The sequence below is a fragment of the Diceros bicornis genome, chromosome 34, assembly GCF_020826845.1.
Source record: "Diceros bicornis minor isolate mBicDic1 chromosome 34, mDicBic1.mat.cur, whole genome shotgun sequence".
NCBI classification, from domain to species: Eukaryota; Metazoa; Chordata; class Mammalia; order Perissodactyla; family Rhinocerotidae; genus Diceros; species Diceros bicornis.
The window spans coordinates 34,183,349-34,208,267 of record NC_080773.1 but is presented as its reverse complement, the minus strand read 5'-3'; the positions used below and the strand labels follow the sequence as shown (position 1 = coordinate 34,208,267).

Genomic DNA, 24,919 nt, shown 5'->3' with positions numbered 1-24,919 from the left:
TTGCTAATTCGGTGTTCGCGGTGACTTTACAGAAAGTAACTACCGCGAATAATGAGAATGGACTGTATATGGATGAGTCGACCTCCCACTGTAAGAAAACACAAAGGCAGAGATAGAATTTTCCACAGAAGGATGAGATCTAGGAGATGATGGGTAGGGACAGGAGGTAGCGCTTATCAGGTCCTTTCATCTCGACAATTTCGTGCTCCCTACTGCTTCGTGCTTCCAGAGCGGCACACGCTCTTGGTGACAAAGCGGTGAAGTCCTCGCAGGGCAGCGAGGGGGACTCACATCAGCCTCTGTAGCCCACAGTTGGGAAGTCTGATGGTCCGACACAACAGATTCAGGCCTTCACTCCCCAGGCTGTTGCTGGAAAGGTTCAGGTGTGTCAAGCTCAGGTTGTTAACGAGCCCCGAGGCCAGATCCTGGCAGTCAGCTGCTGTGAGGCCACAGTTCCCCAGTCTGCAGAGAGAGAGAGCCCCCAGAAAGGAGATAATGAGCTCTGCTCTTAAAGTCTCACCTCTGCCTCCCTTGCAAGGAAGAGAAAGAAACGTCACCCCCATAGCCGACGGGCCCTTGCAGGTGGACGGTGATGTCACAAAGTGTGGCTATGTCACATCGTGTTGTGATGTCACATCGTGTCTGCTTTTAACTTGCGAACTCAACCCCAGTGCTTCAGTCCAAAAGTAACACTAAATACGGCACGATTAGATCTGCCATCAACCACAATGGGAAACACGTGGGCAGCCTGAACTGTTCTCTGCTTGGCTGTTTTCCCTCTTGGCGTGTACTAAGGTGTGAGGTTTTCCCGAGATGCATGACCCTCCTATTTAGAAGGACCTACATTTGACACATCATGGCCCTTAGACATTAACTAGATATTCCATCCGTTTCTTGAAGCTAAGGAAACCGTTGTACTTGAAAAATAAGAGTTGAATAGTACTTTTGTCACGGGGTTGTGACAAAGTTAAATGAATTAACACATCTGAAGTGCTTGGAGCAGTGCATTGCAGCAGGCACTTACTCTGTGTTATTGACGGCTATTTCTTTTGATGAAGGAAGAAACACCATCTGGGTTGGACCTGAAGGGGATCAGGATATGCCAGCCCCAAAGATGCCACTTTGGCATAAAGATTATTTTGAGCTGAAGGCAACTGAGAAAAATCATACACAGGAAGAGCCCTCTGCCTTCTGCCTGGATGCATAAAAAAAATCCCTTGTGTAGGTATCCCCCCTCTCCTGTACCAAGGAGACAATAACCCTTATCACCAGAGATGGAGATGGCACTGGGATGTCTTCATATAACCCTTATCCACCATAAGTTTCCCCCATATACTTGCTAGTCACCTTACCACAAGTTAGCAGCCCTAGAAGCCCCAAACCCCTTTCCTTTGTTGAGTCCCATCTCCACAATTTATCACCCTTTGTTAAAATGGTATATAAGCTCCTGAGTCTAACCACTTCTTTGGGTTATTCACTTCTTTTCTGTGAAGCCCCCATACACATTAAAAAAATTAACATCAATAAAATTTGTACACATTTTCTCCTGGTTAACCTGTCCATTGTCAGTTTAATTTGCAGGCCCCAGACACTGAAGAAAGATTTTCCTCCCTCTCCTACAGACTGATGGAGAGAAGCTCTGTTGGTTTCTACTGTGACTTTTTTCCCCTCTGGGCCTTAAAGGGTAACTTGTGGTATTTGGTTTTCACATTTTGCTGTGACTTGAGCACCAAAATCCTGATGAAAGAGGGATGCTACTGCCACGGCGTGCTTTAGAAGAGTGGGAATGGAACTCTTAGCATTGAGCCTGGTGCTCAAGGGACTCATAGATGGCAGCTCTGACCACAAGCCTATGACTCTGAGATTTCAGCACTGGTGAAACTTTCAAGTATATAATACAGTATTGCTAACTATAATCAGAATGCTGTACACGGGATCACCAGAACTTATTCATCTTGTAACTGGAAGTTTGTGCTCCTTGAACAACATCTCTCCATTTCCCCCATTCCCAGCCCCCGGCAACTGCCATTCTACTCTCTGGTTCTATGTGTTTGGCTTCTGCTCTGATCATTTACATCAGTTCAGAGCACGGAAGCAAAGACACACGTATTATTTACTGGGTCTTTCTTAAACCTCAACATTGGGGCACTCGTGTGAGGTCACAGCTCCCACTCTAACCCTCGGCTCACGCATAAGCTAGTGCCCCTCTGCTTCCCCATCACTCGGACGATCTCATTTAAGAGAAGATAACCCCGGAGAAAGAATCAAGACTCACATCAGCTTCTGCAGGGTGCACTGGGAGCCCTTCAAGGCGTCACAGAGAGACTTCATGCCTTGGTCTGTCACCTTGTTTCCTGCCAGGCTGAGGGACTTGAGGCTGACAGACGTCATGAGGATTTGGGAGATCACCTGACAACAGGTGTGGGTTAACCCACAGTGGTCCAACCTGCAGAGACAGGCAACATGGAACACATCTTTGTCTCTCCCCAAAAGCAACCCCTTTCCCCTACCTCTACACACCATCTGCTCTGTCCATATTGCTGGTTCCTGGACACTGTCTGCTCTGGCCTCAGGGTCTGAGCATTTGCCATTCTTGTTTGCATCCTTACCCCTGACCCCAGGTTTTTATGTGATTCAAAGTTTATGGGGTTCACTTCTTCTGAGTAAGCCAGTCTTCTCTACCTTACTAAAACCGTGCCTGCCCCACTCTACCCCACTCCTCTCTCTCCGCCATTAGTTCATTCATATCAATGATCACCAGCCAACATTGCATATATTTAAATTTGTACCTGTTTATTTTTAATTGAAATATATCTGACATATAACATTGTGTAAGTATGACCAGCAGACACTTGGTCCTGTCCAAAACACCCAGAAGACATTTGGTCCACGTGTGGACATTTGGTCCAAACTGCAAGGGTAAGTTTAAGGTGTAAACATGTTGATTTGATACATTTATATTGTAATATGATTGGCATCATAGCATTAGCCACCACCTCCATCACATCACCTAATTACCATTTCTTTTTTGTGGTTGGAATAATTACGATCTAGAGTCTTAGCAAGTTTGATGACTGTGGGAGATCAAAATTGGCCACCCTGAAATATGTCTCTTTACTTTGATTATTTTCTCTGACAGACTTTTGACCTCCCCCAAACTGCCTAAAGAATTTACCATAGAAGGCCTGTTTCAGGAAGGAGCCACTACCATATGACGGCTGTAATCTAATGTAAAATAGATATTACAATAGGAAAGGCGCCAACAAGCCCATCTTATCAAAAATTCTGTCTCTCCCAGGCCACATTCTCTAGGTGGCCCTGTAAAGGGTTGTCAGACAAACATTTACATTTATAAGAGAAATCTCCATTTGTAAAGGTATCTCCCTCTTTGTACTGGGAAAAGGGGGGATGACCTCATCTCTAGAAACTTATCAATGTAGAAGGTGAGGCCTTAAATCTGCATAATAACCTTACTCTTGTTTACTGTGCTTTACTGGTAATCTCCCATAGCTGACTCCCCCACCCCCAAGATCCTCCTTTGTTTTTAGCTGAAGATAGTGTTTAAGATGAGAATCTCTGCCATTTTGTTGAGAAACTCAGTTTCCTTGGTTTCTCCCATGTATACATGTTATTAAACTTCGTATTATTTTCTCCTGCTAACCTGTCTTTTAATTATTTGGCCAGCCATAAGAATCTTGGGGGAAAGGGTGGAAGGGGATTCTCCCTCTTCCCTACCGTGACCATAATACAACATTGTTGCCTATATTCACTATATTGTGTATTAGGATATTTATATCCTAGGACTTATTTATCCACTAGTTGCAAGTTTGTATCCTTAAACTACTTCTCTCCCATGCCACCATTCCTAGCCCCTGCTACCTACCATTTTACCCTCAGCTTTTAGGAGTTTGGCTTTTTTTTTTTAGATTCCACATACAAGTGAGATCACACAGTATTTTTCTTTCTGTCTGACTCATCTCACTTAGTATAATGCCCTCAAGTTCCATCCATGTTGTTACAAATGGCAGGATTTGAATATCACATTGAGGAATTTGCAATCAAAACCCCTCACAACGTGGCCCAATCTTTCAAAGTCATCTCCCATTTAGAGAGTTAGCCAGTTGTTCCATCCCATCCTCCACCCAGTCCGTGTTTGGGGGCGTAATATGGGCCAGATGCTAGGAACAGAGCAGTTCCAGGCTCTGGGAATATAGCAGTGAAGGAAACAGAACAAGACTCCTGCCCTTACGAATCACTGGAAGGTAAACTCACTACGGTTCCTAGAAATAGGCTGTCACCTCCCGCCATATGACTTCACACTTTCTCTTTCCTTGGCTCCTCTTTTCTGACAATATGTGTCTTATTTATTCTTTGACTCCAACCTCCAGTTATTCTGTTTGTGAAGCAGCCAGAGAGAGAGAATGGGCAGCTGTTTCCTCTTCGTTCCCAAATACTGTTGTAAAACCACATGGTATTGGGCAAATACATATGCATTTCCATCCTGAAAGGACTTCTATGCTTTGGCTGACTTCCTTGGGTCACATTCTTAAAAGTGCAGCTCATGAGTTACGGAGCAAACACACATGTGGTGCAAAGCAAACAGCTCTTCCAAGTTGCTGTGTGTCATTTAACAAAGCTCGAAACAGACCTCATGCTTCTGTCTCAGAGGACCAAAAGCATCGAGCAGTAGTGTCTTTAGACACCACTTTTAATCTAATTGACAAAACACACACTCAGGATTTATAAAGCTGTAGTAATAGGCAAAAACTGGAAATGACCAAAATGTCCCTGGATAGGTGAATAGATACTAACTGTGGTACATCCGTATCACCAGATAGCACTCAGCAATAACAAGGAACGCACTACTGTTGCACGGAACAGCTTGGATGGACCTCAAGGGCTTTTGCTGATTGAAAAAGCCAATCTCAGGCGGTGACATACTGCACGATTCCACATATACAGTATTGTTGAAATGACAAAGTTATAGACATGGAAAATGAGGTATTGGCAGGGATTAGGGATGGTGGTCAGGGGGAGGGATCTGACCAGGAAAGGGCAACACAAGGACGATGGTTTTCCTGTATCTTGGTTGCAGTGTGGTTTCATGAATCTCCATGTGTGATAAAATGACAGAACGACATATCTACATTGCCCGGTGTCGATGTCCCGGTTTTGGCATCATACAAATGTAGTTACGTAAGACATGACCATTGAGAGACACTGCCTGAAGGGTGTGTGTGACCGCTCTGTAATATTTTTTTTTATCTTTGTGAAACATTGAAAGTTACTTTTTTATTGTGATAAAATACACATAACATAAAATTGACCATGTCAACCACATTTCAGTGTACAGTTCAGTGGCATTAAGTACATACATACTGTTGTACAAACATCACCACCATCCATCCCCAGACTTTGTCATCTTCCCAACTCTCTGTAATATTTTAGAAACTTGCTGTGAATAATTATTTCAAAATAAAAAGTAAAAACAATAACAACAAAGATGAAACCAAAAAAAAGCAAAAACCATACCCAGGACTCACCTCAAAGACTCCAGCAAACAGTGTGGGTGTCTCAACGCTTCGCACGCCATCACTATGTCTTCATTCTTCAGGTGAGTTCTCTCCAAGTTCAGGTATTTAATATTATGGTTGACAAGAAGAGTCATCCAGAGATGATGGAGACCGGGGGTGATCTGGGCACCTTTAAATCTACAGAAGAGGAAAAAAGAAAATACCAATTAGATGCTGGTGACAGAGTTGTATCCTAATTTCTCCTCCTCGCTCTTCTCCCATTCCAACTCTCGTCTCTCTCATTACTTGCATTTATTTTATTTTAAAGTGACAAATACTTAAGTACCTATGATGCACTAGGCACTGGAAATAGAGTATTAAGCTATAAATAGAATATTGCTAACATTCCATTCTCTCATGGAGCTGAATCTAGTGGGGAGACATTCAACAGCGTCAAACAAGAGTTATGCTTAAGAATGAAATACAGTATAGTCCTTTAAGAATAGGCTAGAACTACAAACAGGTACATAGTCAAGTTCAAATTGAAGAAAAAAGTCGTGTCAGAACAATATGTATAATGTGAGGCCATTTGGATTAAAAACATTCATATACAAATATGTACATATAATTGCATGAAAAGTTTGTAAGACGTGAAAGTAGCCAATTAGGGAAATGGGAAGTTGAAGAGGCAGAAAAAGATTTATTTAAAACTCTTTGTAATTCCTAAAGCTCTTTATCAGTATCATGTATTACTGTTGTATTGCAAATACAGTGAGGATATGGATTAAAGTAAATTACAGATTATAACGAGAGCTTCAAGCAGGGACAGCTAGTGGAGAGGGGTTCCCAAGGCGAAAACATTAAGATAACAGCTGACAGAGAAGTTTGGTGTAGGACTTAAGGTGAACAGGGCATTCTTCATTATTCTATGACCACCGAGCTCCTTGGCACAGCCTAGTGTAGGAAACTCCTTAGAGAAGAAATAGAAGTGGCAGGAAGGAAAAGATGTTTGCAACCCAGAACCTGACTTGCTCTAGTCTTTTTTTTCCTTTTTTTTAAGATTGATTGATTGATGTATGTATGTATGTATGTATGTATGTATGTTTGTGAGGAAGATCAGCCCTGAGCTAACATCCAGGCCAATCCTCCTCTTTTTGCTGAGGAAGACTGGCCCTTTGCTAACATCTGTGCCCATCTTCCTCCACGTTATATGGGACACCGCCACAGCATGGCCTGACAAATGGTGCCTCGGTACACGCCCGGGATCTGAACCCGGGCCACCAGCAGTGGAGCACACGCACCTAACCGCCATGCCACGGGGCCGGCCCCCAGACTTGCTCTAGTCTTGAGTATCACATGTGCTTAGCTTGGTCTTGGAGGGAAGAGTAAAGAATAGAACCTTTGAAGTAGAACTAGTACTTCATCTCCTACTTCAGGTGCCTGGTATGGTACCCTGGGATCTACAACAGACCCAGGAACTTACTAGGTGTTCACATAACTGTTACTTTATTAATTAGCCTGATTTAAATGTCTCCCATAGATCGTGCACCTTGATCTTGCCATTGCCTCATGCCTTACCATTTGCCTGAAATGAACTCTCCTCACCTTTCCCCCTACTAACCAACTCCTATTCATCCCTCAAGACCCAGAGTAAATGAACTTGTCTCAGTAATCCCTTCACAAGGTCTTTAGTTGCTCCTCATCCTGTGCTTTTGGGAACTTGGTTCCTATCCCTTCCACAGCACTTATCCCTTCTGAATACATTTTATAGACCAGTCTTCTCTCAGCAGGTGGGAGAGGAGAACCCTGACGTAGCCATGCAAAGGAGCATGTACCAGGGCCGGGCACCCTTACATCAGATTCTGTATTTTACAGGTTGGCTGCCTCAGCTTGACACAGAGGGTCTTCATGGCCCATTCATTCAGGACGCTGCTGCTCAGGTCGAGCTGTCGTAGATTTGGGTGGGTGCTGAGCACAAAGCAAAGATTTTCCCACCACTTATCAACAGTGGTCTTGGTCTGCATCCTACATTGGAGAAGGAAATCAACATTTTCTTACAAAGGATGGATTTTAATATGAGGAAGAGCCACAACCACAACATTTAATATGAGCAACAGCCACAATAGAAAGCAGTCTATTAGGTCAAGACAAGGATGGCTTTAGAGGCTCTGAGGCCAATTTAGTGATGTCACCTTGTGCTTTGCACAAGCGCACTCATATCCACCATGCCTCCTGAATATTTCACTACCCCAGGAGGTATAAATAGGATGATCTGGAGCCACCAGCTCTCGAATCAGATTTGTGCTTAAGTTCTAGCTCCCTCTTGAATGTAAAATGGTGCAGTCACTATGGAAAACAGCATGGAGGTTCCTCAAAAGTTAAAAATACAACTACCAGATGATTCAGTAATCTCGTTTATACAAAATAACTGAAATTATGATCCTGAAGAAATATCTGCACTCTATTATTCACAATAACCAAGATAGAGAAACAACCTAAACATCCATTGATAGATGAATGGATAAAGAAAATGTGATACACACACACACACACACATACACACCATGGAATATTGTTGTTAGTGCCACCCAGTCGATTCTAGCTCCTAGCGACCCTGTGGACAGCAGAGCAGAACCCTGCCTGGTCTTTTTGCGCCATCCTCTCAGCTCCTGGCGCTGTATCAGACAATGGTCCACTGCTGTTCACAGAGTTTTCGGGAGTGGGTGGCCAGGTCCTTCTTCCTAGTCTATCTGTCTGGAAGCTCTGTTGAAACCTGTCCACCATAGCATAGGTGACGCTGCTGGTATTTGAAATACTGGTGGCACAGCTTTCACCATCATAGCAACACTCAGCTGCCACAAGATGACAATCGAAAGATGGGTGGTGTGGTTCCCTGACTAGGAAACAAATCCGGGCCACGGTGGTGAGTGTGCTGGGTCTTAACCACTAGCCCACTAGGGTTGGCTCAGGGAATATTATTCAGACTTAACAAAGAAGGAAATCCTGACATATGCAACAACACGGGTGAACCTGGAAGACATCATGCTAAGTGAAATAAGCCAGTCACAGAAGGACAAACGCTGCATGATTCTACTTCTACGAAGCGTCTAAACTAGTCAAACTTATAGATGCGGAGAGTAGAATGGTGGTTGCTAGGGGCTGGGAGGAGGGGGAAATGGAGAGCTATGGTTCAATGTGTATAAAGTTTCAATGATGCAAGTTGAGTAAGTTCTAGAGATCTGCTCTACAGCATTGTGTCTATATTTAACAATATGGTATTGTGCACTTAGAAATTTAAGTGGCTAGAGCTCATGTTAAGTGTTCTCACTACAGTTAAAAGAATAATTCTAGCTCCTTCTTGGCTAGGCAAGTCTGAGGAATCCTTAGCCTCTATTTTTCCACCTGTACCACTGAAATGGCTAATAGTCCTTATTTTAGAGTCTCATTTCCCAACCAGAGGACAGTTTTCACCCCTAGGGGACATTGGGTAAAATCTGGAGACATTTTTGATTGCCACGACTGGGGAGGGAATATGCTACTGGCATTGAGTGGATAAACAGCTAAACATCCTACAATGCACAGGACAGCCCCCAACAACAAAGAATCATCCAGCCCAAACTATCAATAGTGTTGAGGCAGAGAGACAGTGATATGGAGGAGGTAAGAAGATTTAATGCACCATGTTCCTGCCTCAGGGCATTTTTGCCTGCCACCCTGTCTTTCTAGAATGTTCTTCCCCTAATACTGGAAGGGTCTCTGTTTAAATATTCCCTTCTCTGAGAGGCCTTTGCTGATTTTCCTACCCAGAGCAACATCCTGGTCACTGATATACTTTTATTCTAGTTTTTCTTTAAGGCAGATACCACCACTTCATGTGATCTTCTTGCTGGCTATCTCTGCCCACGAGATGCCACATTCCAGGAGAACAGGGACTTCCGGTTACTTCTAGAGCCCTGAATGCATAAAACACCACCCACCACATGGGTACTCAACCAACCTTTGTTGAGTGAGACACTGCTTATAAAATACTTAGCATCATGCCTGGCACAGGGTTGGTATGCAATAAATGGATGTAGTGGCCATCAGAATCCACAGTTACCAGCTACACTTAAATTCTGGGTGCTAAAAGCAACTGGTGTGCTGTTTGCTGTCATTTCACCTCTGAGTGTACATTTCCACATCTGTGAACAGGGAGTTGATCTATCCTGCAGGGTTGACTTGAAGATTAGAAGGAAGGGCATAGCAGCATTCATGAAGATTTCATTGTGTGATAGCTGTGATTTTTATGATTATATGCGACTATACCTGCCTCAGGGCTTAGCCTGGAATCTTGCACACATTTTCAGCCAATCTACAGGAAAATTTCCCAGGGCATGGATGCCCCTGGCCATCGAAAGGACAGAACAAGGTGACAGGCAGTGTGCTTTCTTTCCTTGCTGACATGTACTTCTCCTCTAGCAAACCTTCAGGATTTAACTGTTTAACTCTGTCAGAATCATTAGCCAACATCTACGTGTTAATTAAGTGCCAGGCACAGTGCCTAGTGCTTCAGCTGTATAAACAAACTGCCTCCTAACAACCAGTAGGTAGATGGGTAGGTAGACACCATTACCTGCATTTTACAGATGAGGAAACTGAGGCACAGAGTGGTTGAGTAACTTGAGGTCACACCACTAAGAAGTAGCAGACCTTGGATTAAAACTTTGGTAGACAGGTGACAATGTCCACACCGTTGGCTGGTGTACCATTCTGGGTAATGGGAGGATAGACACGGAGACAGTCAAGCAAAGCATGTTTTCTAGATGCGCCCATTCCATCCAGTAAGCACCAGCCACAGGTGGCTATTTAAATGTAAATGAGTTAAAATGGAATAAAATTAAAGATTCAGTTCCTTAGTCTCACTCAGCACATTTCAAGTGCTCAATAGGTGCATGTGGCCAGTGGCTGCGATATTGGACAAGGCGTTATGGAACATTTTTATCATCAGAGAAAATTCTACTGGATGGCACTGCTCTGGACCCTACTCTAGACAAGTAGTGCACACACCTGAATGATCATATTGATACAAACAAACAAACCACATCTCCTCAGGTTCCAAACCCATCGCCTTTCCTTTAATTGTCTTGGGTAGGACCCAGTATTTTGAAATAGTTTATCCAGCTATTGAAATTAGCCAGATTCAGGTCCTATTATTTTAGCCAGCTGGACAACATCTGAGTGATTCACCCTTAATGAATTATCTGGGACCCTGATATTTTTGAAAATCATGTCAAATCCTGGCAATAAGGATATGGAGATTCAGTAGATGACTCTGCACCTCCTTATTCATTGCAGCATTATCCACAAGATCCAAGATATGGAAATAACCTAAGTGTCTGTCGACGGATGAATGGATAAAGAAAATGGGGTGTAGGGGCTGGTCCCAAGGCTTAGCGGTTAAGTGCGCGTGCTCCGCTACTGGCGACCCGTGTTCAGATCTCGGGTGCGCACCGACGCACCTCTTCTCCGGCCATGCTGAGGCCACGTCCCACATACAGCAACTAGAAGGATGTGCAACTATGACGTACAACTATCTACTGGGGCTTTGGGGGAAAAAAAAAAGGAGGAGGATTAGCAATAGATGTTAGCTCAGAGCTGGTCTTCCTCAGCAAAAAGAGGAGGATTAGCATGGATGTTAGCTCAGAGCTGATCTTCCTCACGAAAAAAAAGAAAATGTTGTGTATATATATACAACAGAATGTTATTCAGCCTTAAGAGAGAAGGAAATGCTGCCATTTGCAACAATATAGATGAACCCAGAAGACATTATGCTAAGTGAAATAAGCGAGTAACAGAAAGACATGCACAGTCTCACACACAGAATCTAAAATAGTCAAAAGCATAGAAGCAGAGTGTACAATAGTGGTTGCTAGTGGCTGGGGGAGGGGGAGATGAGGAGATGTTGGTCCAAAGGCACAAAGTTTCAGGTATACAAGATGGAGATCTAATGTACAGCCATGTGACAGTATTTAACAACACTGTACTGTGTACTTGAAATTTGCTAGGAGGGTAGGTCTTAAGTGTTCTCACCACACACACACACACACACACACACGTACACACACACAAGAAAATAGTAACTACGTGAGGTGATGGATATGCTAATTAGCTTGCTTGTGGCATTTATTTCATGTATGTCAAAACACCAGTTGTACATCTTAAATATATACAAATTTTATTTGTCAATTATATCTCCATAAAGATGTAAAGAAACAAAGAATAAAATTGCAGAAGTGTGGTACTCACCCTTGGGGAATCATGGGCCAAGCCTCAGTGAACTCATCCTTAGAGAAGATCTCTCTGACATCCATCCGAATTTTCCGCAAATACTGGCAATGCTGGAGACAGAAAGAAGAAACTATTAAGTCCATTTGCCGGTTCATTGGAAGCCACACTTCTTGGAAGCCTTTCAATGCCAAGCGAACAAACTCTTCATCTTGAGTCTCGAAAAGACAATGGAAGGAGTCCAGGAAGTCTAGGGGGGCGATGGTGTTGGCCTGTTGACCTAACAGAGAGATCCAGTGCAGAAGCTTCTTCTTTACCACCAGGGGAACAGGACATCCAAGCAGGACTTCCAGAGCCCCCATCACCTCTTTGCTCATGAGGCCAAACAGGAAGCGCTTCATCTGGAGCAAGTGGACATTGATGCCAATCTGTTTGAGCTCCATCAAACTCCTCATGTTCTCAATGAGCAGAGGGTAGGGATCCCCCCCTCTTTCCAGTCCTTCTAGAACATAGTACAAGGCAGCACAAAACTCTTGGATGCTGAGGTGAAGGAAAGAGTAACACCTTTCACAGTGGCTGTCTTGGAGAAGGATGTTCATGTGAAACAGAGCAGAGAGCTCAGACTTCCTTAGCCCATGAACACCCAGGTCATCACCGTAGAACACAAACTTCATGTTCCACACTCCCTCGACGGCCAGCCGGCACAAGCCCTTCAAGACAAGTCTTTCTTCCTGACTGAGAAAGCGCTGGGATGCATCTCGTGGAGTGAGCTGATGGAATACAAAAGTGGCATACAATCTTGTGAGAGTTTGACAGGTAGGAGGAAGGCTCTTTCCTGACATTTCTTGCAGCCTCAGAGCCTCGCAGATGAGTGAGCACACGATGGAGACCTGACACTTGTCAAACAGCGGATGGTTGACCACCACCAAATGCAAGACTTGCATCTTTTGATGCTCATTCTTAATGTGCTCTTGGAGCAACTGAATCCTTTTTTCTACTGAGATTCCCCCAACTAACAGGTAACGTGGAGACACGACCATGGATTTAAGCTTTTCTATGCCCACGTCTCTGACGGTGATCATTAGGGAAGACTCATGAAGCAGGACTTTCTTCAGCAGACTACACATCAGGATGGATGTGGGCTGTTTTTCTGCCCAGTCTTCACAGAGATTTGTGTCATCATCTTTGAAGGTAAAGTCCAGGTCATCAAAACCATCAACAACAAACAGGAGCCTTTCTGGTTGGGACATGATCTCCATCACTGGAACTGGGGAGTCTGGCCACTCCCTGGAAATTAACTCTGCGAAACTGCTCTCTCTTATCTGTTGTATTTCTCTAGCATGGAGAAAGAAGACGTAGGAGAACATGGCCTGGTAGAGTTCACCTTGTGCCCAGTACAGCAGGATCCTTCTGGCCAGAGCCGATTTCCCAATTCCTGATTCTCCGTGCAGAACCACGGTGCGAGGCCGGAAGCCCTTCTGGTCTGGATTAAAAGCATCAAGCAATGTTTGCATTTCTGGACAGTCAGAGGCAAAGTTTTTGAAATCGTGGTGTGCATCCAACTTTATGGCAAATTTTGTCATCACATAACTCTTGTAGTGCCGTTTGCCATCTCCATGACCTAAGTCCCACAGGAGCGGGGAGGAGAAAAACATGAGGAAAAATTTGAAGAAAGCCTGGATTAAAAAAAAAAAAAAAAACCACCATCCAAACAAAAACCCTGGATGTAGACTTAGTGGATCCTAAGTCAGACAGGGTCTTTTTCTCTTCCTAGCAATGTACTGACAATGAACTCCATCCCTCATTCCAAGATTACTTCCTTAAACCTTATGAATTCTCCACAAAATAGCTCTGTTTGTCTGTTTAACCCAATATCTCCTTTCAGCACTTAATACCTAATGTGTTACATTTTTGCTTGCTTACTGTCTGTTTCCCCTCAATAGATACTTCACAGGGACTTTCTTATTTACTGTGTGTCCTCAGTATTTATAATAGCCCCTGGTGTATTTGTTAATATATTATTAATATATTAACACAGATATTAATATATTAACTATATACCAAGTATTTGTGAAATGAATAATCTACCCAAACACTCGTATGTGGTCTCTGAAAGACAGAAAAGCTTGGGGGGAGCTGAGGACGTGTGTTCCATAGCCATATGTTCTACACCTGTAGGACAGGCAGGCATCTCCAGTTCCATCCCAGTAGTTCCAGGGTCCATGGAGAAATAACTCCACGTGACAGAGAATCCTGCTCTGCACAAAAAGACAAGCACAGCCCTTGAAGTTGGACCCATTCTGCTTGGAATTCCAAGCTCCACTATGCAATGTGTCTATGATTTGGAACAAGTTGCCCCGTTCTCTAGGCCTCAGTTTCCCCACCTCTGAGATGAGATTAACATCCTCTTGAAAGCTTGTAATAAATATTAAAGAAAGAACATGCATTCAACAGTTATTGGCATGGGGCCTGGCAGAAATGATCAGTGGTTACTATTATCATTACAGACCATAATTCTTTCACATGACTCTGTTTTATTTTTATCCCAACATTTGCCATAAGCTGCAATTCTTTTATGCATTTAATTATTGTCTAGCTCCTAGCTTACAATGTAAGTTCCACAAGAAAAGTACCTTGCCATTTTACCTCCATGTCTCCAGGCTCTTCAACAGTCTCTGACATCCGATAGGCACTCAAGAACATGAAAAATAAAACCTCCTCTACTCCTGAGTCCTTACATTTGCTGGTACTACCATTATCTTCAAAAAAGACAGCAAGGCTCTCTCTGCACAAGTGTATAAGACAATTACTAGCTCTACATAAAATCTATGCACAAAAGCTCTAAATCTTAAACTTCATTATTTTGTATCAGGGAAAGACATTAAGAGATGTGTATTAAAACCACTGGAAGCAGATGGTGAGATCTGAACAACCTCTATTTGCTGAGCTTGGACTGATGCATCATCCTCAGATGAAGGAAAGACTGTGCTCCTGGGTTGTAGGTTTCTATAGGGGTAGGGAACCCCCAGGAAGATAGTCTGCAGTTGAATCCAGCTCTTTCTGCTTCTTCCTCAATCACCTTCTCTTCTTCCATGGACTTAATTATTGTGCTGTGCATAAGAGTTTCAACTTCCCTTTCTAGTGCGGACTTCTTCCCTAAAATTCCAGGCTCATGTGTCTAACTCATCACCTTAAAGTGTCACAGGGACCTCAAATTCAATGCATCAAAAACTCATTTTATGTTTTATGTGCAACCAAAAACTCCTCCTCATAAGTTTCCTATAAGTGATAATTAGAAAAGAGCTTCTATATGTGAACTTACTTTGGAACAAACATTTGGCTCATTGCTTTATACATAAATTTAATTTTAGCCCCATGTCAACCCTCTATGGTAGGTTGTTTATCTATACAATGGAGATGTTAATACCTCCCTTGCGAGACTGGTGTAGGATGCCATGGCATAATCATAAAATGTGCAGAACAGTGCCTGGCCCATTGTAAGTATTCTAGAGATGTCATCAATATTGGTATTTATTATTACTCATCCCAGTTGAAAATGCACAATACTGGCAACTATTAGGTTTTAAAGCATTTTTCCAATGAATCATTAAGTCACACAAGGCCAACATATGTTATGTTGTACAGGTGAAATAAAAGCCCAGCTTGAAGCGACCTCAGAGTTTGAAATTTAAATCATTGACTCCCAGCATCACCATCCACCAGGTTGTCTAAACAGAAAGGTGGGAGCCATTCCTGAACCTGTGTTTTTTTCCCTAAAACCCCAAACACCAATTGTATTAAATATCTCACAAGTCAAATCACTTGTTTCCATTACTACTTCCTTATATATGAATGTCAATGGTAACTTATTCACAATAACCAGAAAATGGAAGGAACCCAAAATGGCCATCATCTGATGAATGGTTAAAGAAAATGTGGTCTATTCATACAATGGAATATTAGTCAGCAGTAAAAATGTATGAAGTGCTGATATGTACTACAACATGGATGAACATAGAAAATATTACGCTAAATGAAAGAAGTCATGACAGATTGCATGATTCCATTTAAACGAAAGTCCAGAATAGGCAAATTCATGGACACAGAAAATACATTAGTGGTTGCATAGGGCTTGTGGGAAGAAGAAATGTGAAGTGACTGCTAATGGGTTTGGGATTTCTTTTTGGGAGAGAAAAATGTTCTGGAATTAGATAGTGGTGATGGTTGCACAATCTTGTGAACATACTAAAACCCACTGAACTGTACACTTTAAAGGGGTGAGCTTGTTGGCATACAAATTATATCGCAGTAAAAAGTCTGAAGTAATATTTCCTCATGGAAGCCTGCTGTCACTTCCTTGACGGGTCAACTGCCATTTCACACAATCATAGCACCTCGGATCTCATCTTCATTTTGTTTGGTTTAATTAATGCATAACTCTGGACTGTAAATAGTATGAAGGCAGGAAATATACGTATTTTTACCACTGTATTCCCATCACAGTTCTTCAAATGGTAGTTACTCACTAAATAAGGATTGATAGAAGGAACTAAGGAAAAAAAATCACCACTAGTTAAGTAGTTTTGAACAAATCACATGACTACTCTTGTCTCTATACTTAGCAGCTGTCAAACGTGCTTGTGCTTGATGCCCAAGTTCACTGGAATCACAGGTCGTAGGAATTTATCTTCATAAAAACCGACTGTAGATAATTGCAGTGAACATAGGTGACTCTGTCCGTGGTGCTGATTCCAGGGGCTCTTAGGGAAGAGACTGATGCACTGGAGACAAATAAGATGAACAAAAGGAAAGTGGACTCCCATGTTGTCTAAACTCCACAGACTGCTCTTTCACCCAAATTCACTCCACGACGGCAAAGAAAAAAAAATGTGAGTGAATCAGATTTCTTTACCCTGTTCTTTTGTCTCTGCTGCTGTGGCACCATCTTGTTCCACAGCTTGTGAAATTTCTGCAAAAAAAGAGGGGGAAATAGAATAAACTCCTACACACTTTTGTGAATTATTCAAATCAGAGATAGCACAGTCCCACAAAATCCCTGAGATAAAATTTGCAATGCCAGATTTCATCTTCTGACCAGTTTGGAACATGGCAACCACTGGCTCAGCTAGAGGGGCAGAGGGTACATAAAATGAGTACTAGACTCAAAATCAGAAGATATGAGGTCCTGGTTTCATTTCTGCTCTTTGAAGACCTTTGAGAAAGTCATTAAAATAAGGGGTAAAACCTAGTAATTAAGAATCTGGAGCCAGACACAGGATTTAAATGTGAATTCTCTCACTTCCTTCTTGTGAGGTCTTAGTCAACTTACTGGGCTTACATGCTTCTGTACCTTCATCTATAAAGCAAAGGTAATAGTTCGTATGTTGTTGAGTTGCTCTGAAGATTAAATGAGGTGATTTGTGGAGGAATAGCACAGCCCCCAACATACAATAGCTACCTTTTATTGAGAATAACCATTTTGTGTACTTATTAGGAGATAGTTCCCTAGTGTAGCTAAGTACATATTGTCTTAGGTGATGTGGGAATGATCTTGCCATATTTAAGGAATAGTTATAAGGGTGGTGTTAGTCTTGTAAATTACAGAAAAATTGTATTCTTGATCACAAATGTAAATGAAAAACCATTTGAGGATTTTTAAGCAGAGAGTAAAGTTATCAGATGTAAATTTCTAAAAGATTATCTTGGTTGTTATTGTATGGAAAATGGATCACATGTAACCAGAGTGGAAGCACATTAGAGATTCAAGTGAAATGATTTTCATATACAGGATATGGGAAGAAATGTGTAGAAATGGGTCACACTTTAGAGGTAGGTCTCACACGATTTTCTGATTCATTAGGTAGAGGGTACAGAAAGGAAACAAATCAGACTAAAAAAAGACTAGGATTTTGGTGCGAATAACAAGGTGGATAGTGGTGCCCGTTACTGAGATAGAAAACAGTGGAGGCAAATATATAGAAAATGCTCCACTCAATAATGGCAGAATACATGTTCTTCTGAAATGCACATGGAACTTTCTCCAAGACAAGCCATATGTTAGCCCTTCAGACATGTTCCAAATTTTAAAGGGTTGAAGTCATAAAACATATGTTCTCTTACCACAACAGAATGAAATTATAAATCAATAATTGAAGGAAATTTTAGAAATTCACAAATATGTGGAAATTAAACAAGACAGTCATAAATAATCAAGAGACCAAAGAAGAAATCATGAAAGAAATTAGAAAATACTTTGAGATGCATAAAATGAAACACAACGTACCCAAGCTTATGGTATACAGCTAAAGCAGTGTTTAAAGTGAAATTTAAAGCTTAAGATGTCTATAAATGTAGGGTTTTGGCATGCCATTTAGTCTCTCGGTCTCTGTTGTGTTACCGGACAACTGGAATTATAGTTACGAACACATGGGATTATTTTGAGAATTATGAGATAAAAAAGTTGACACAGTGCTGACTCATGAGGTCTCAACAAGTGGCAGTTCTTGTGTACAATGGTACTTTAGAGGGATTTCCCAACGTGGCTGATGATAAGACACCAGCTTCTGTCAATTTTGCTTTGGTCCTATTGCCAAGATTAGACTGTTAGTGTCTCTATTTTATACCATTGCTAAGCCACCACATAGTATCTACGAAACCTGTAAGATACAATTTTATCACCAGAGAGAATAATATATAGGACTCATCCTGTTAAGCCTGGATGTACATTAAACTTGGAACAATTTATAATCTCTGGGTTTCTGAGACTCTGTGACTCACATCAATTCCTCAGACTTGAGCTTTGAAGGGTGCTCTCCTATCCATAACCTAAACAAAGCTGCATCCAAATGAGGTTGGTCCAGACTCTTCCTAGGTGTTGGACTTCATGGTCAGTATTGACTGACGGATGATTAGCAAGATATAGGTGGTAGTGTGGGTAATAGGGGGAATGCATGCTGTCTATACAAGCCTGCATCACTCCCTCTGTGTTTTGGCTTCACCGGTTTTATCTTACTTGTTGGTTTGTCTCCTTTTTCCTCCATTGAAGTGTAAGCTTCACAAATGCAGGGGATTCAGATGTACTTTGTCCATTGATGTATAGTAAGTACAGAGAGCAGTGCCTGGCATGTAGTCAGTACTCAAATATTTGGGGAATTATATTGAGTCTGGTTTCATGCTCTCTGGTTCTCTCCACTAAAGCCTCCCAAACAGATTATTAGGTGTGGCTTGTCCTAGTAGGGTCATGAAGTTGCCCAAACTGAGATGGGAACCCCAATAAGTTGTAAGAAACCCTTAAGACCACAGAGCTCTCTTGGACTTAGAAAAGAAAGACCATGAGTACCAGATCCTCAGAACCTATACAGTCAGCTAATGATATGATGCTAGACTAAAAAGAACACTGGACTATCAGATGTCATGGTTCTAGCCCTAGATGTGCCACTAACTAGTCACCATGTGGCTTTAGGCACATCCATTTTTCTACCATGCCCACACTGACCTGGCACTTCTTCCGTGCTTGGTTCTTGGTCATTCTTAGTTGGTGTTGGAGCTTCCGGTATTTCAGGCAGTGAATATTCTGCAACAGAGAGTAAATGAGACCATGGTTTCAATAAAGTCATAGCAATTACCCAAATGAGGGATAAGAGTACTCTCTACCCAAATTACTTAGGGGAACCAAGATAAGCCTCAGGATCTCACAGTTTATTCCATGACTAGCCTGTAATGGAGACAATGAAGTCAGATCTTCAAGTGCCACCAGCACAGCTAAACAGCAGAGATTTATAGTAAAGATCACTCTGATTTTGAACTTGCAAATGCAAATTTGAGTCCCACTTTTGCTGTATGGCCTCAAGTAAGTCATATAATGAGGCAATATATTAGAATTATTAAGACTTTATCTTCAAGAGTCACCCTAGGCACCTCTCTTGAACTTCAGACTAGTTAGTTAACTACTCACTAGATGCCTGTGAGTTATCCAAATAGAGATATCATCAACTCATGAGGTCTAACATTGACTATTCTTTCCTCAGTCCACTTGCTGCAAAACATCTCTTCCAGAGTTTCCTGGGATGAGGTTATGGAACCCCATCCATCCACTTTCTCATATCATAAACTTGGGTATCATCCTTGATACCATATTCTCTTCCTGCATTTAGTCCTCAAAAACTATTGTGTCTGCTTCTGAAACCATTTCCAATTCCATTTCTACTTTTTTCTCTAACTGCCATCATCATTCAAGTCCAGTCCACCTTTATTTGTCCCATGGGATACGAGAATGGCCCCCAGCTGGTCGCCGCATATCTATTCATGGCTCTTTCTGGACCACTCAACTCTTCAGCAACAATGCTGAAATGTCAATTATGTTATGTTTACCCCCACCTCTTTAAAACTATTTAATTGCTTATTCTTGCTATTAAAATTATTTTCAAGATGCTATGTTGTATGATTTCTAGTCAATCTTTTCATCTTCATCTCCTGCCACACTTTCTGCCATTATTCATGGTCTAGCCAAGCTTTTTGTTAAAGGCTTCATAATGCTACTATATTTTGCTCCGAATGTCCTGCTCTACCATGCCCAATTAAGTTGGCTAACTCCTTTTCTTTGTTTTTGTCTCAGCCTAAACCTTACTTCTTCTAGGAAGAAATTCTAGTCTTCAATTCTCTGTAGTCTGGAATAGGAACCTCTCATATTTTTCTACACCATCCACTTAAAAAATTGCCTCTTTATCCCTCTTCCCTACTGCACTGAAAACTATAAATCTCTGGCACGTGACACAAGAGAATTTAAAGATACGCTAAACGAATGTTAACTAATGAGTCTCATCATCTTTGTCATGTATTAGCTCATGAATTTGGTCAAGTTGTGTAACTTGGTAGGACTTCTATTTTAGCTTCTGCCATGGGGAGCCTATTTCATTGGGTGGGTTTGAGAATCAATGACAGGGTACATGAAAGTTTTAATATGGTGCCTAACCTGGAGTACTGACTCAGTAAACATCAGCTATCATTTTAGTTCTATAGCCCTCATTTCCTATGAATAATATCAACATGTTTTTCACACATGGCTTTTCTGAAGCTCAGAGGGAGAGCTTCTCAAAGTCCTTTGCAGCTATAGCTGCTGAACTACATCTAGCCGTGTAGTATCTGTAGTCTTTAGGGCCAATCTGACTGCTAACACTTGGGACTCAAGTTTTCTGTCCATAGTTGAAGAAAAGAATTCCTCTTGATAAAGGAGAGCTATTATTTCTTTTCTACTACCTTTCTCCTAAATATCCTAAGATAATCACACCATTTGATCTAAGTACGTTACTGTAATATGGGCACCAACAGTCTGAGTAAAGTCAATCCTTAGAAAACTTCCTTGAACCTCAGTCCCTCAGCCTGGGGCAAGAAATAAGGGCAACACTCATTGTACAACCACCACAGTGTTCCCAATAAATGAAGGTTTGTTAACTATTTTCTATACATTATCTTATTGAACCTTTGCAACAGTACATATAACCATCACAGTAACTGTTCCAGGATGTGGCATCCAAGGGTCAGAGTAGGAGGGACTTTCCCAAAGTCACACAAATAAGAAGTGGCAGCTCCAGAGCTCGAGCTTGGCACTTAGGACTCCAAATCCTATCTATTAACTTCAACCAAGTTCTGTCCAGGTAGACGGTCCGTCTACCGATTTCTTCTCCTTCATTGTTTCACAGGCTACACTAATTTTCAGCCGGTGGGGATGGCCAGTAAGTTACTTCTCATGGTTCAGACTCATGCTATAGAGCTGGCCCCGGTGAGAGAAGCATACCTTCCCCACCCCCATGGGAACTTGAGATCCCCTCCTTTCTCTCCTATCCCAGATTTTCCCAAAGTCTTACTCACTTTTCATCTCATCCTTTGCCTTCTCAGAGAGGGCTGACAAGTTCATCCTTTCAAAGACATTAATGGATATCTCCCAGGCAAGAGATCCTCTATAGTGCTCATGCAAGAGGGAGGCTAGATGTTCCACACTGGCCTTATTCACTTCAACCCACGGAAAAGAGCATGTTGCCAGCTCTGAAGCTTTTTCCTTTAGTAACTCCTTAAACGTCTGAAATTCTTCTTTGCTGAGCTGATTGAAACACCATTGCAGTCCATAGTTGGAAAAGGAGAGTACTTTGGCTTCTTCCATCTTAATGCTAGATTGAGAGCTCAGATTTTGATGGAGAAGTAGATTCTTTGGTAATATGGAGCAAGTGGGACCTGTGGGAAGAGTGACAAGATTCAAAAGAGAATCATGCATCAAATTCTCAAGTTCATACAACCAACCTCAATCAACTCACTAGGGGGAACACCATTCTCTATTCCTTTTATGAGACATACTGAAGAGAAGCCCAAGTCACAGGTAACAATTCTTCGTAGACTTAAAATTACCTAACATTCCACCTGTTTATCTTGTTACTAGAATATAAACTCTGGGATATTTTTCTGCCTGTATCCCTGGCTCCCAAAACAGCATCTAGCATAGAGTCAGATTCAAAACACTTGTTAGCGAATGCCCTTGGTTAATATGTTCTACTCAGGGAAACTGGCAAATAGGATCCTACCACTTACTAAAAATAAGTCACACTGTTTTCAGATTGGTTGATTCTTGTGCTTTAATATAACATCAAATCACACAAACACAGAAAAGAGTTTTGGTGTAAAAGTAAACTGACGAATACTTGAAAATCATATTCTGTAAGAGACTTGCATCTAGAAAGTATGAAAATTTTTATAATAATGAAAAGATAAATAACCCAATTAAAAATGGGCAAGGATCTGAATAGACATTTCTCCAAAGAAGATATACAAATGGCTAATAAGCAAATGAGAAGATGCTCTACATCATTAGCCATCAGAACAGATCCTATATACTCCACCCCTAACTCAACTTGTTCTGGAGGTGTATATTCATGGCCTGTGCCATGCATTGCTTCTCAAAGCTGTCTAGGAAGCTGGTGTGTGGTGACAAACATTTTGCACTTGTTAGGAATGCTCCAGGAATAATGCTTAAATCTGCCAAATCTCCTCTTTCACTATTACATGACCTCCATAAATAGCGACAGCCAACTCTAGTTGGGCGTTTTGGGCTTCTCTGGTCTTCCACAACCACTACTTTGTGGTAGAATATAAAGCAATCCAAAGGACAACATGTACTAAAACACCTTAAGGACTCAAATAGTCAGTGACTTGCTTTTTCCCTGAAGAGCAACATTAGAGTGGAAGTTACTCTTTGCTTGACATTTGTACATTTATAGTAGTTCTCTTTTGAGTTTGACTTGTAGATACACAGTGACGTCCTATCTAGGCTCCTTCCTTCCTGCTACTGGAAGCATCCCACCAAGGTACAACCAGTCTGCAAGGGAGAAGCCCCGTCAGTCACTGATTTTTTTCTGCTGCTACTGCTGCATAGACCGACCAGGGCATCTACTCTCTGCTCCCTTGATCTACAGACACAAACCGGCTCCTAGTTGTTAGTACATGTCTGCCCTTCTCCCTGCCCTTCTCTGCACAGGGAATTTTTAAGAGGAGGTTGCTAGAATTACTTCAATTCATTATGAGAGAGCCAGAGGATAAAGAAACTGAAATAAAGATTATAAAATACATTGAAGGAAACACTGAAATAAGGGTTCTGGGGGTGGTCAAGAGGGGGACATAGAGATGCCGTTGGGACAAGATTCTTGATTTCCCAAGTTTGAATATTTCAGATGCTGCTTTAAGAGATGAAGTGGTCTGTGTGGGCACCAGTTTTTCTCTGGGATATAGGAATGGTTTATCATGAATACTCTGTTTATGGGAAACGTCTCTCAAAATAGTTCTGAGGCAACATTCCCTAGACACTTGTCACGGTTTGACCAACTGCCTGGTGAGCTAATACAGTTTTTTTTCTTGTGTTATTCCATTTTTTCTTTCTACCCCAGGGAGTGTTCTGCTACTTGGAGTGCTAATGACGATATTGTGGCCGACGACAGCTAGCACAGTTGGTTAGATCTGTGTACTTGTGGTGCCAAGTCTGAAGGGTCAGATGCCACAGAGGTGGAATTTAAGGAAGTTGAACTCATAGTAACAGAGAGAAGATTGGTGGTTGCCAGGGGCCAGAGGGTGGGGGAAATGGGGAGATGCTAGTCAGAGGTCACACTCTTCCAGTTATAAGAGGAATAAGTTCTGGGGATCTAATGTATAGTATGGTGATGATAATTAGCAATACTATATTGTGTACTTGAAACTTGCCGAGATTGGATCTTTAACATTCTCACCACACAAAAAATGGTAACTATGTGAGGTGATGGATGTGTTAATTAGCTTGATTGTGGTGATTTCACCATATATAAGTATTACAAAACATCACGTTGTACACCTTAAATATATATAATTTTTATTTGCCAATTGTACTGTAACCATGGGCCCCCCAGGACCAGTTCAACTGATCCTGTCTTATCAACAGAGTAATTAAGAGTGGGAACTGTGGGTCCCCCCTTGTCCAGTTCAGGCCAGCCAAGACCACCAACCATCAACTGGGCCTGCTCAAATGCCTGATAAGTGAACTTTTTGACGTCGAGGGGCTGAAAACTCTACCCTCAGATCATGCTAAGACCACCATTTTGTGAACATGCGTCCTATGAAGAGCCATGGAGCTTGACTACGCTTGCACAGATCATTAATTACCTCACTTCTCCTCACCTCCAATCATCTGTCTCCACACTTCAGACCACCCTGCCCTTCATCCCATAAATTTTGCTCCAATCCCTGGATTGGGGAGACAGATCTGAGAGCATGCATCCCCCGTCTCCTTGCAGATTGATCTAGCAATAAAGCTGTATTCTTTTCCCAAAAGCTGATGACATAATAATTAGCTGTTTATGTGCATTGGGCAAGAGAATCCCAACTTTGTGCAAAATAGTATCTCAATAAAGCTGGGGAAAAAAGATTCCACTTAGGTAATTTGATTTTAAGAGGGTATGTACTTCTGTAATCATAAACAGGGGCTCCCAGATAGAGCGACAGCTCCAGGTTTAAGTCCTACCTCTGTAACATTCATGATAGGTCCCCTGGGTCAAGTGACTGAACCTCTCTGAGGTTGGGTGCTCTCTCCTCAGGAGGATGGGAATCAGAGTACCTATATTTCTGAGGGTTTT

General features: G+C 41.9%; 1 protein-coding gene across 1 annotated transcript in view; it reads right to left on the bottom strand.

Moving 5' to 3' along the window:
• The window catches only part of NLRP5 (NLR family pyrin domain containing 5), a 32,992-nt gene extending 10,948 nt beyond the window's left edge, over nucleotides 1-22,044 (bottom strand). Inside the window, exons 1-9 of the mRNA XM_058530789.1 lie at nucleotides 21,645-22,044; nucleotides 19,273-19,350; nucleotides 16,690-16,746; nucleotides 14,424-14,536; nucleotides 11,799-13,453; nucleotides 7,368-7,538; nucleotides 5,544-5,711; nucleotides 2,276-2,446; nucleotides 292-462 (exon numbers count right to left, since the gene is read on the bottom strand). Coding sequence (XP_058386772.1) covers nucleotides 292-462; nucleotides 2,276-2,446; nucleotides 5,544-5,711; nucleotides 7,368-7,538; nucleotides 11,799-13,453; nucleotides 14,424-14,536; nucleotides 16,690-16,746; nucleotides 19,273-19,350; nucleotides 21,645-22,044 — 2,984 coding nt within the window. The remainder of the gene's footprint in view (nucleotides 1-291; nucleotides 463-2,275; nucleotides 2,447-5,543; nucleotides 5,712-7,367; nucleotides 7,539-11,798; nucleotides 13,454-14,423; nucleotides 14,537-16,689; nucleotides 16,747-19,272; nucleotides 19,351-21,644) is intronic.
• Between the last annotated feature and the right edge of the window lie 2,875 nt (nucleotides 22,045-24,919).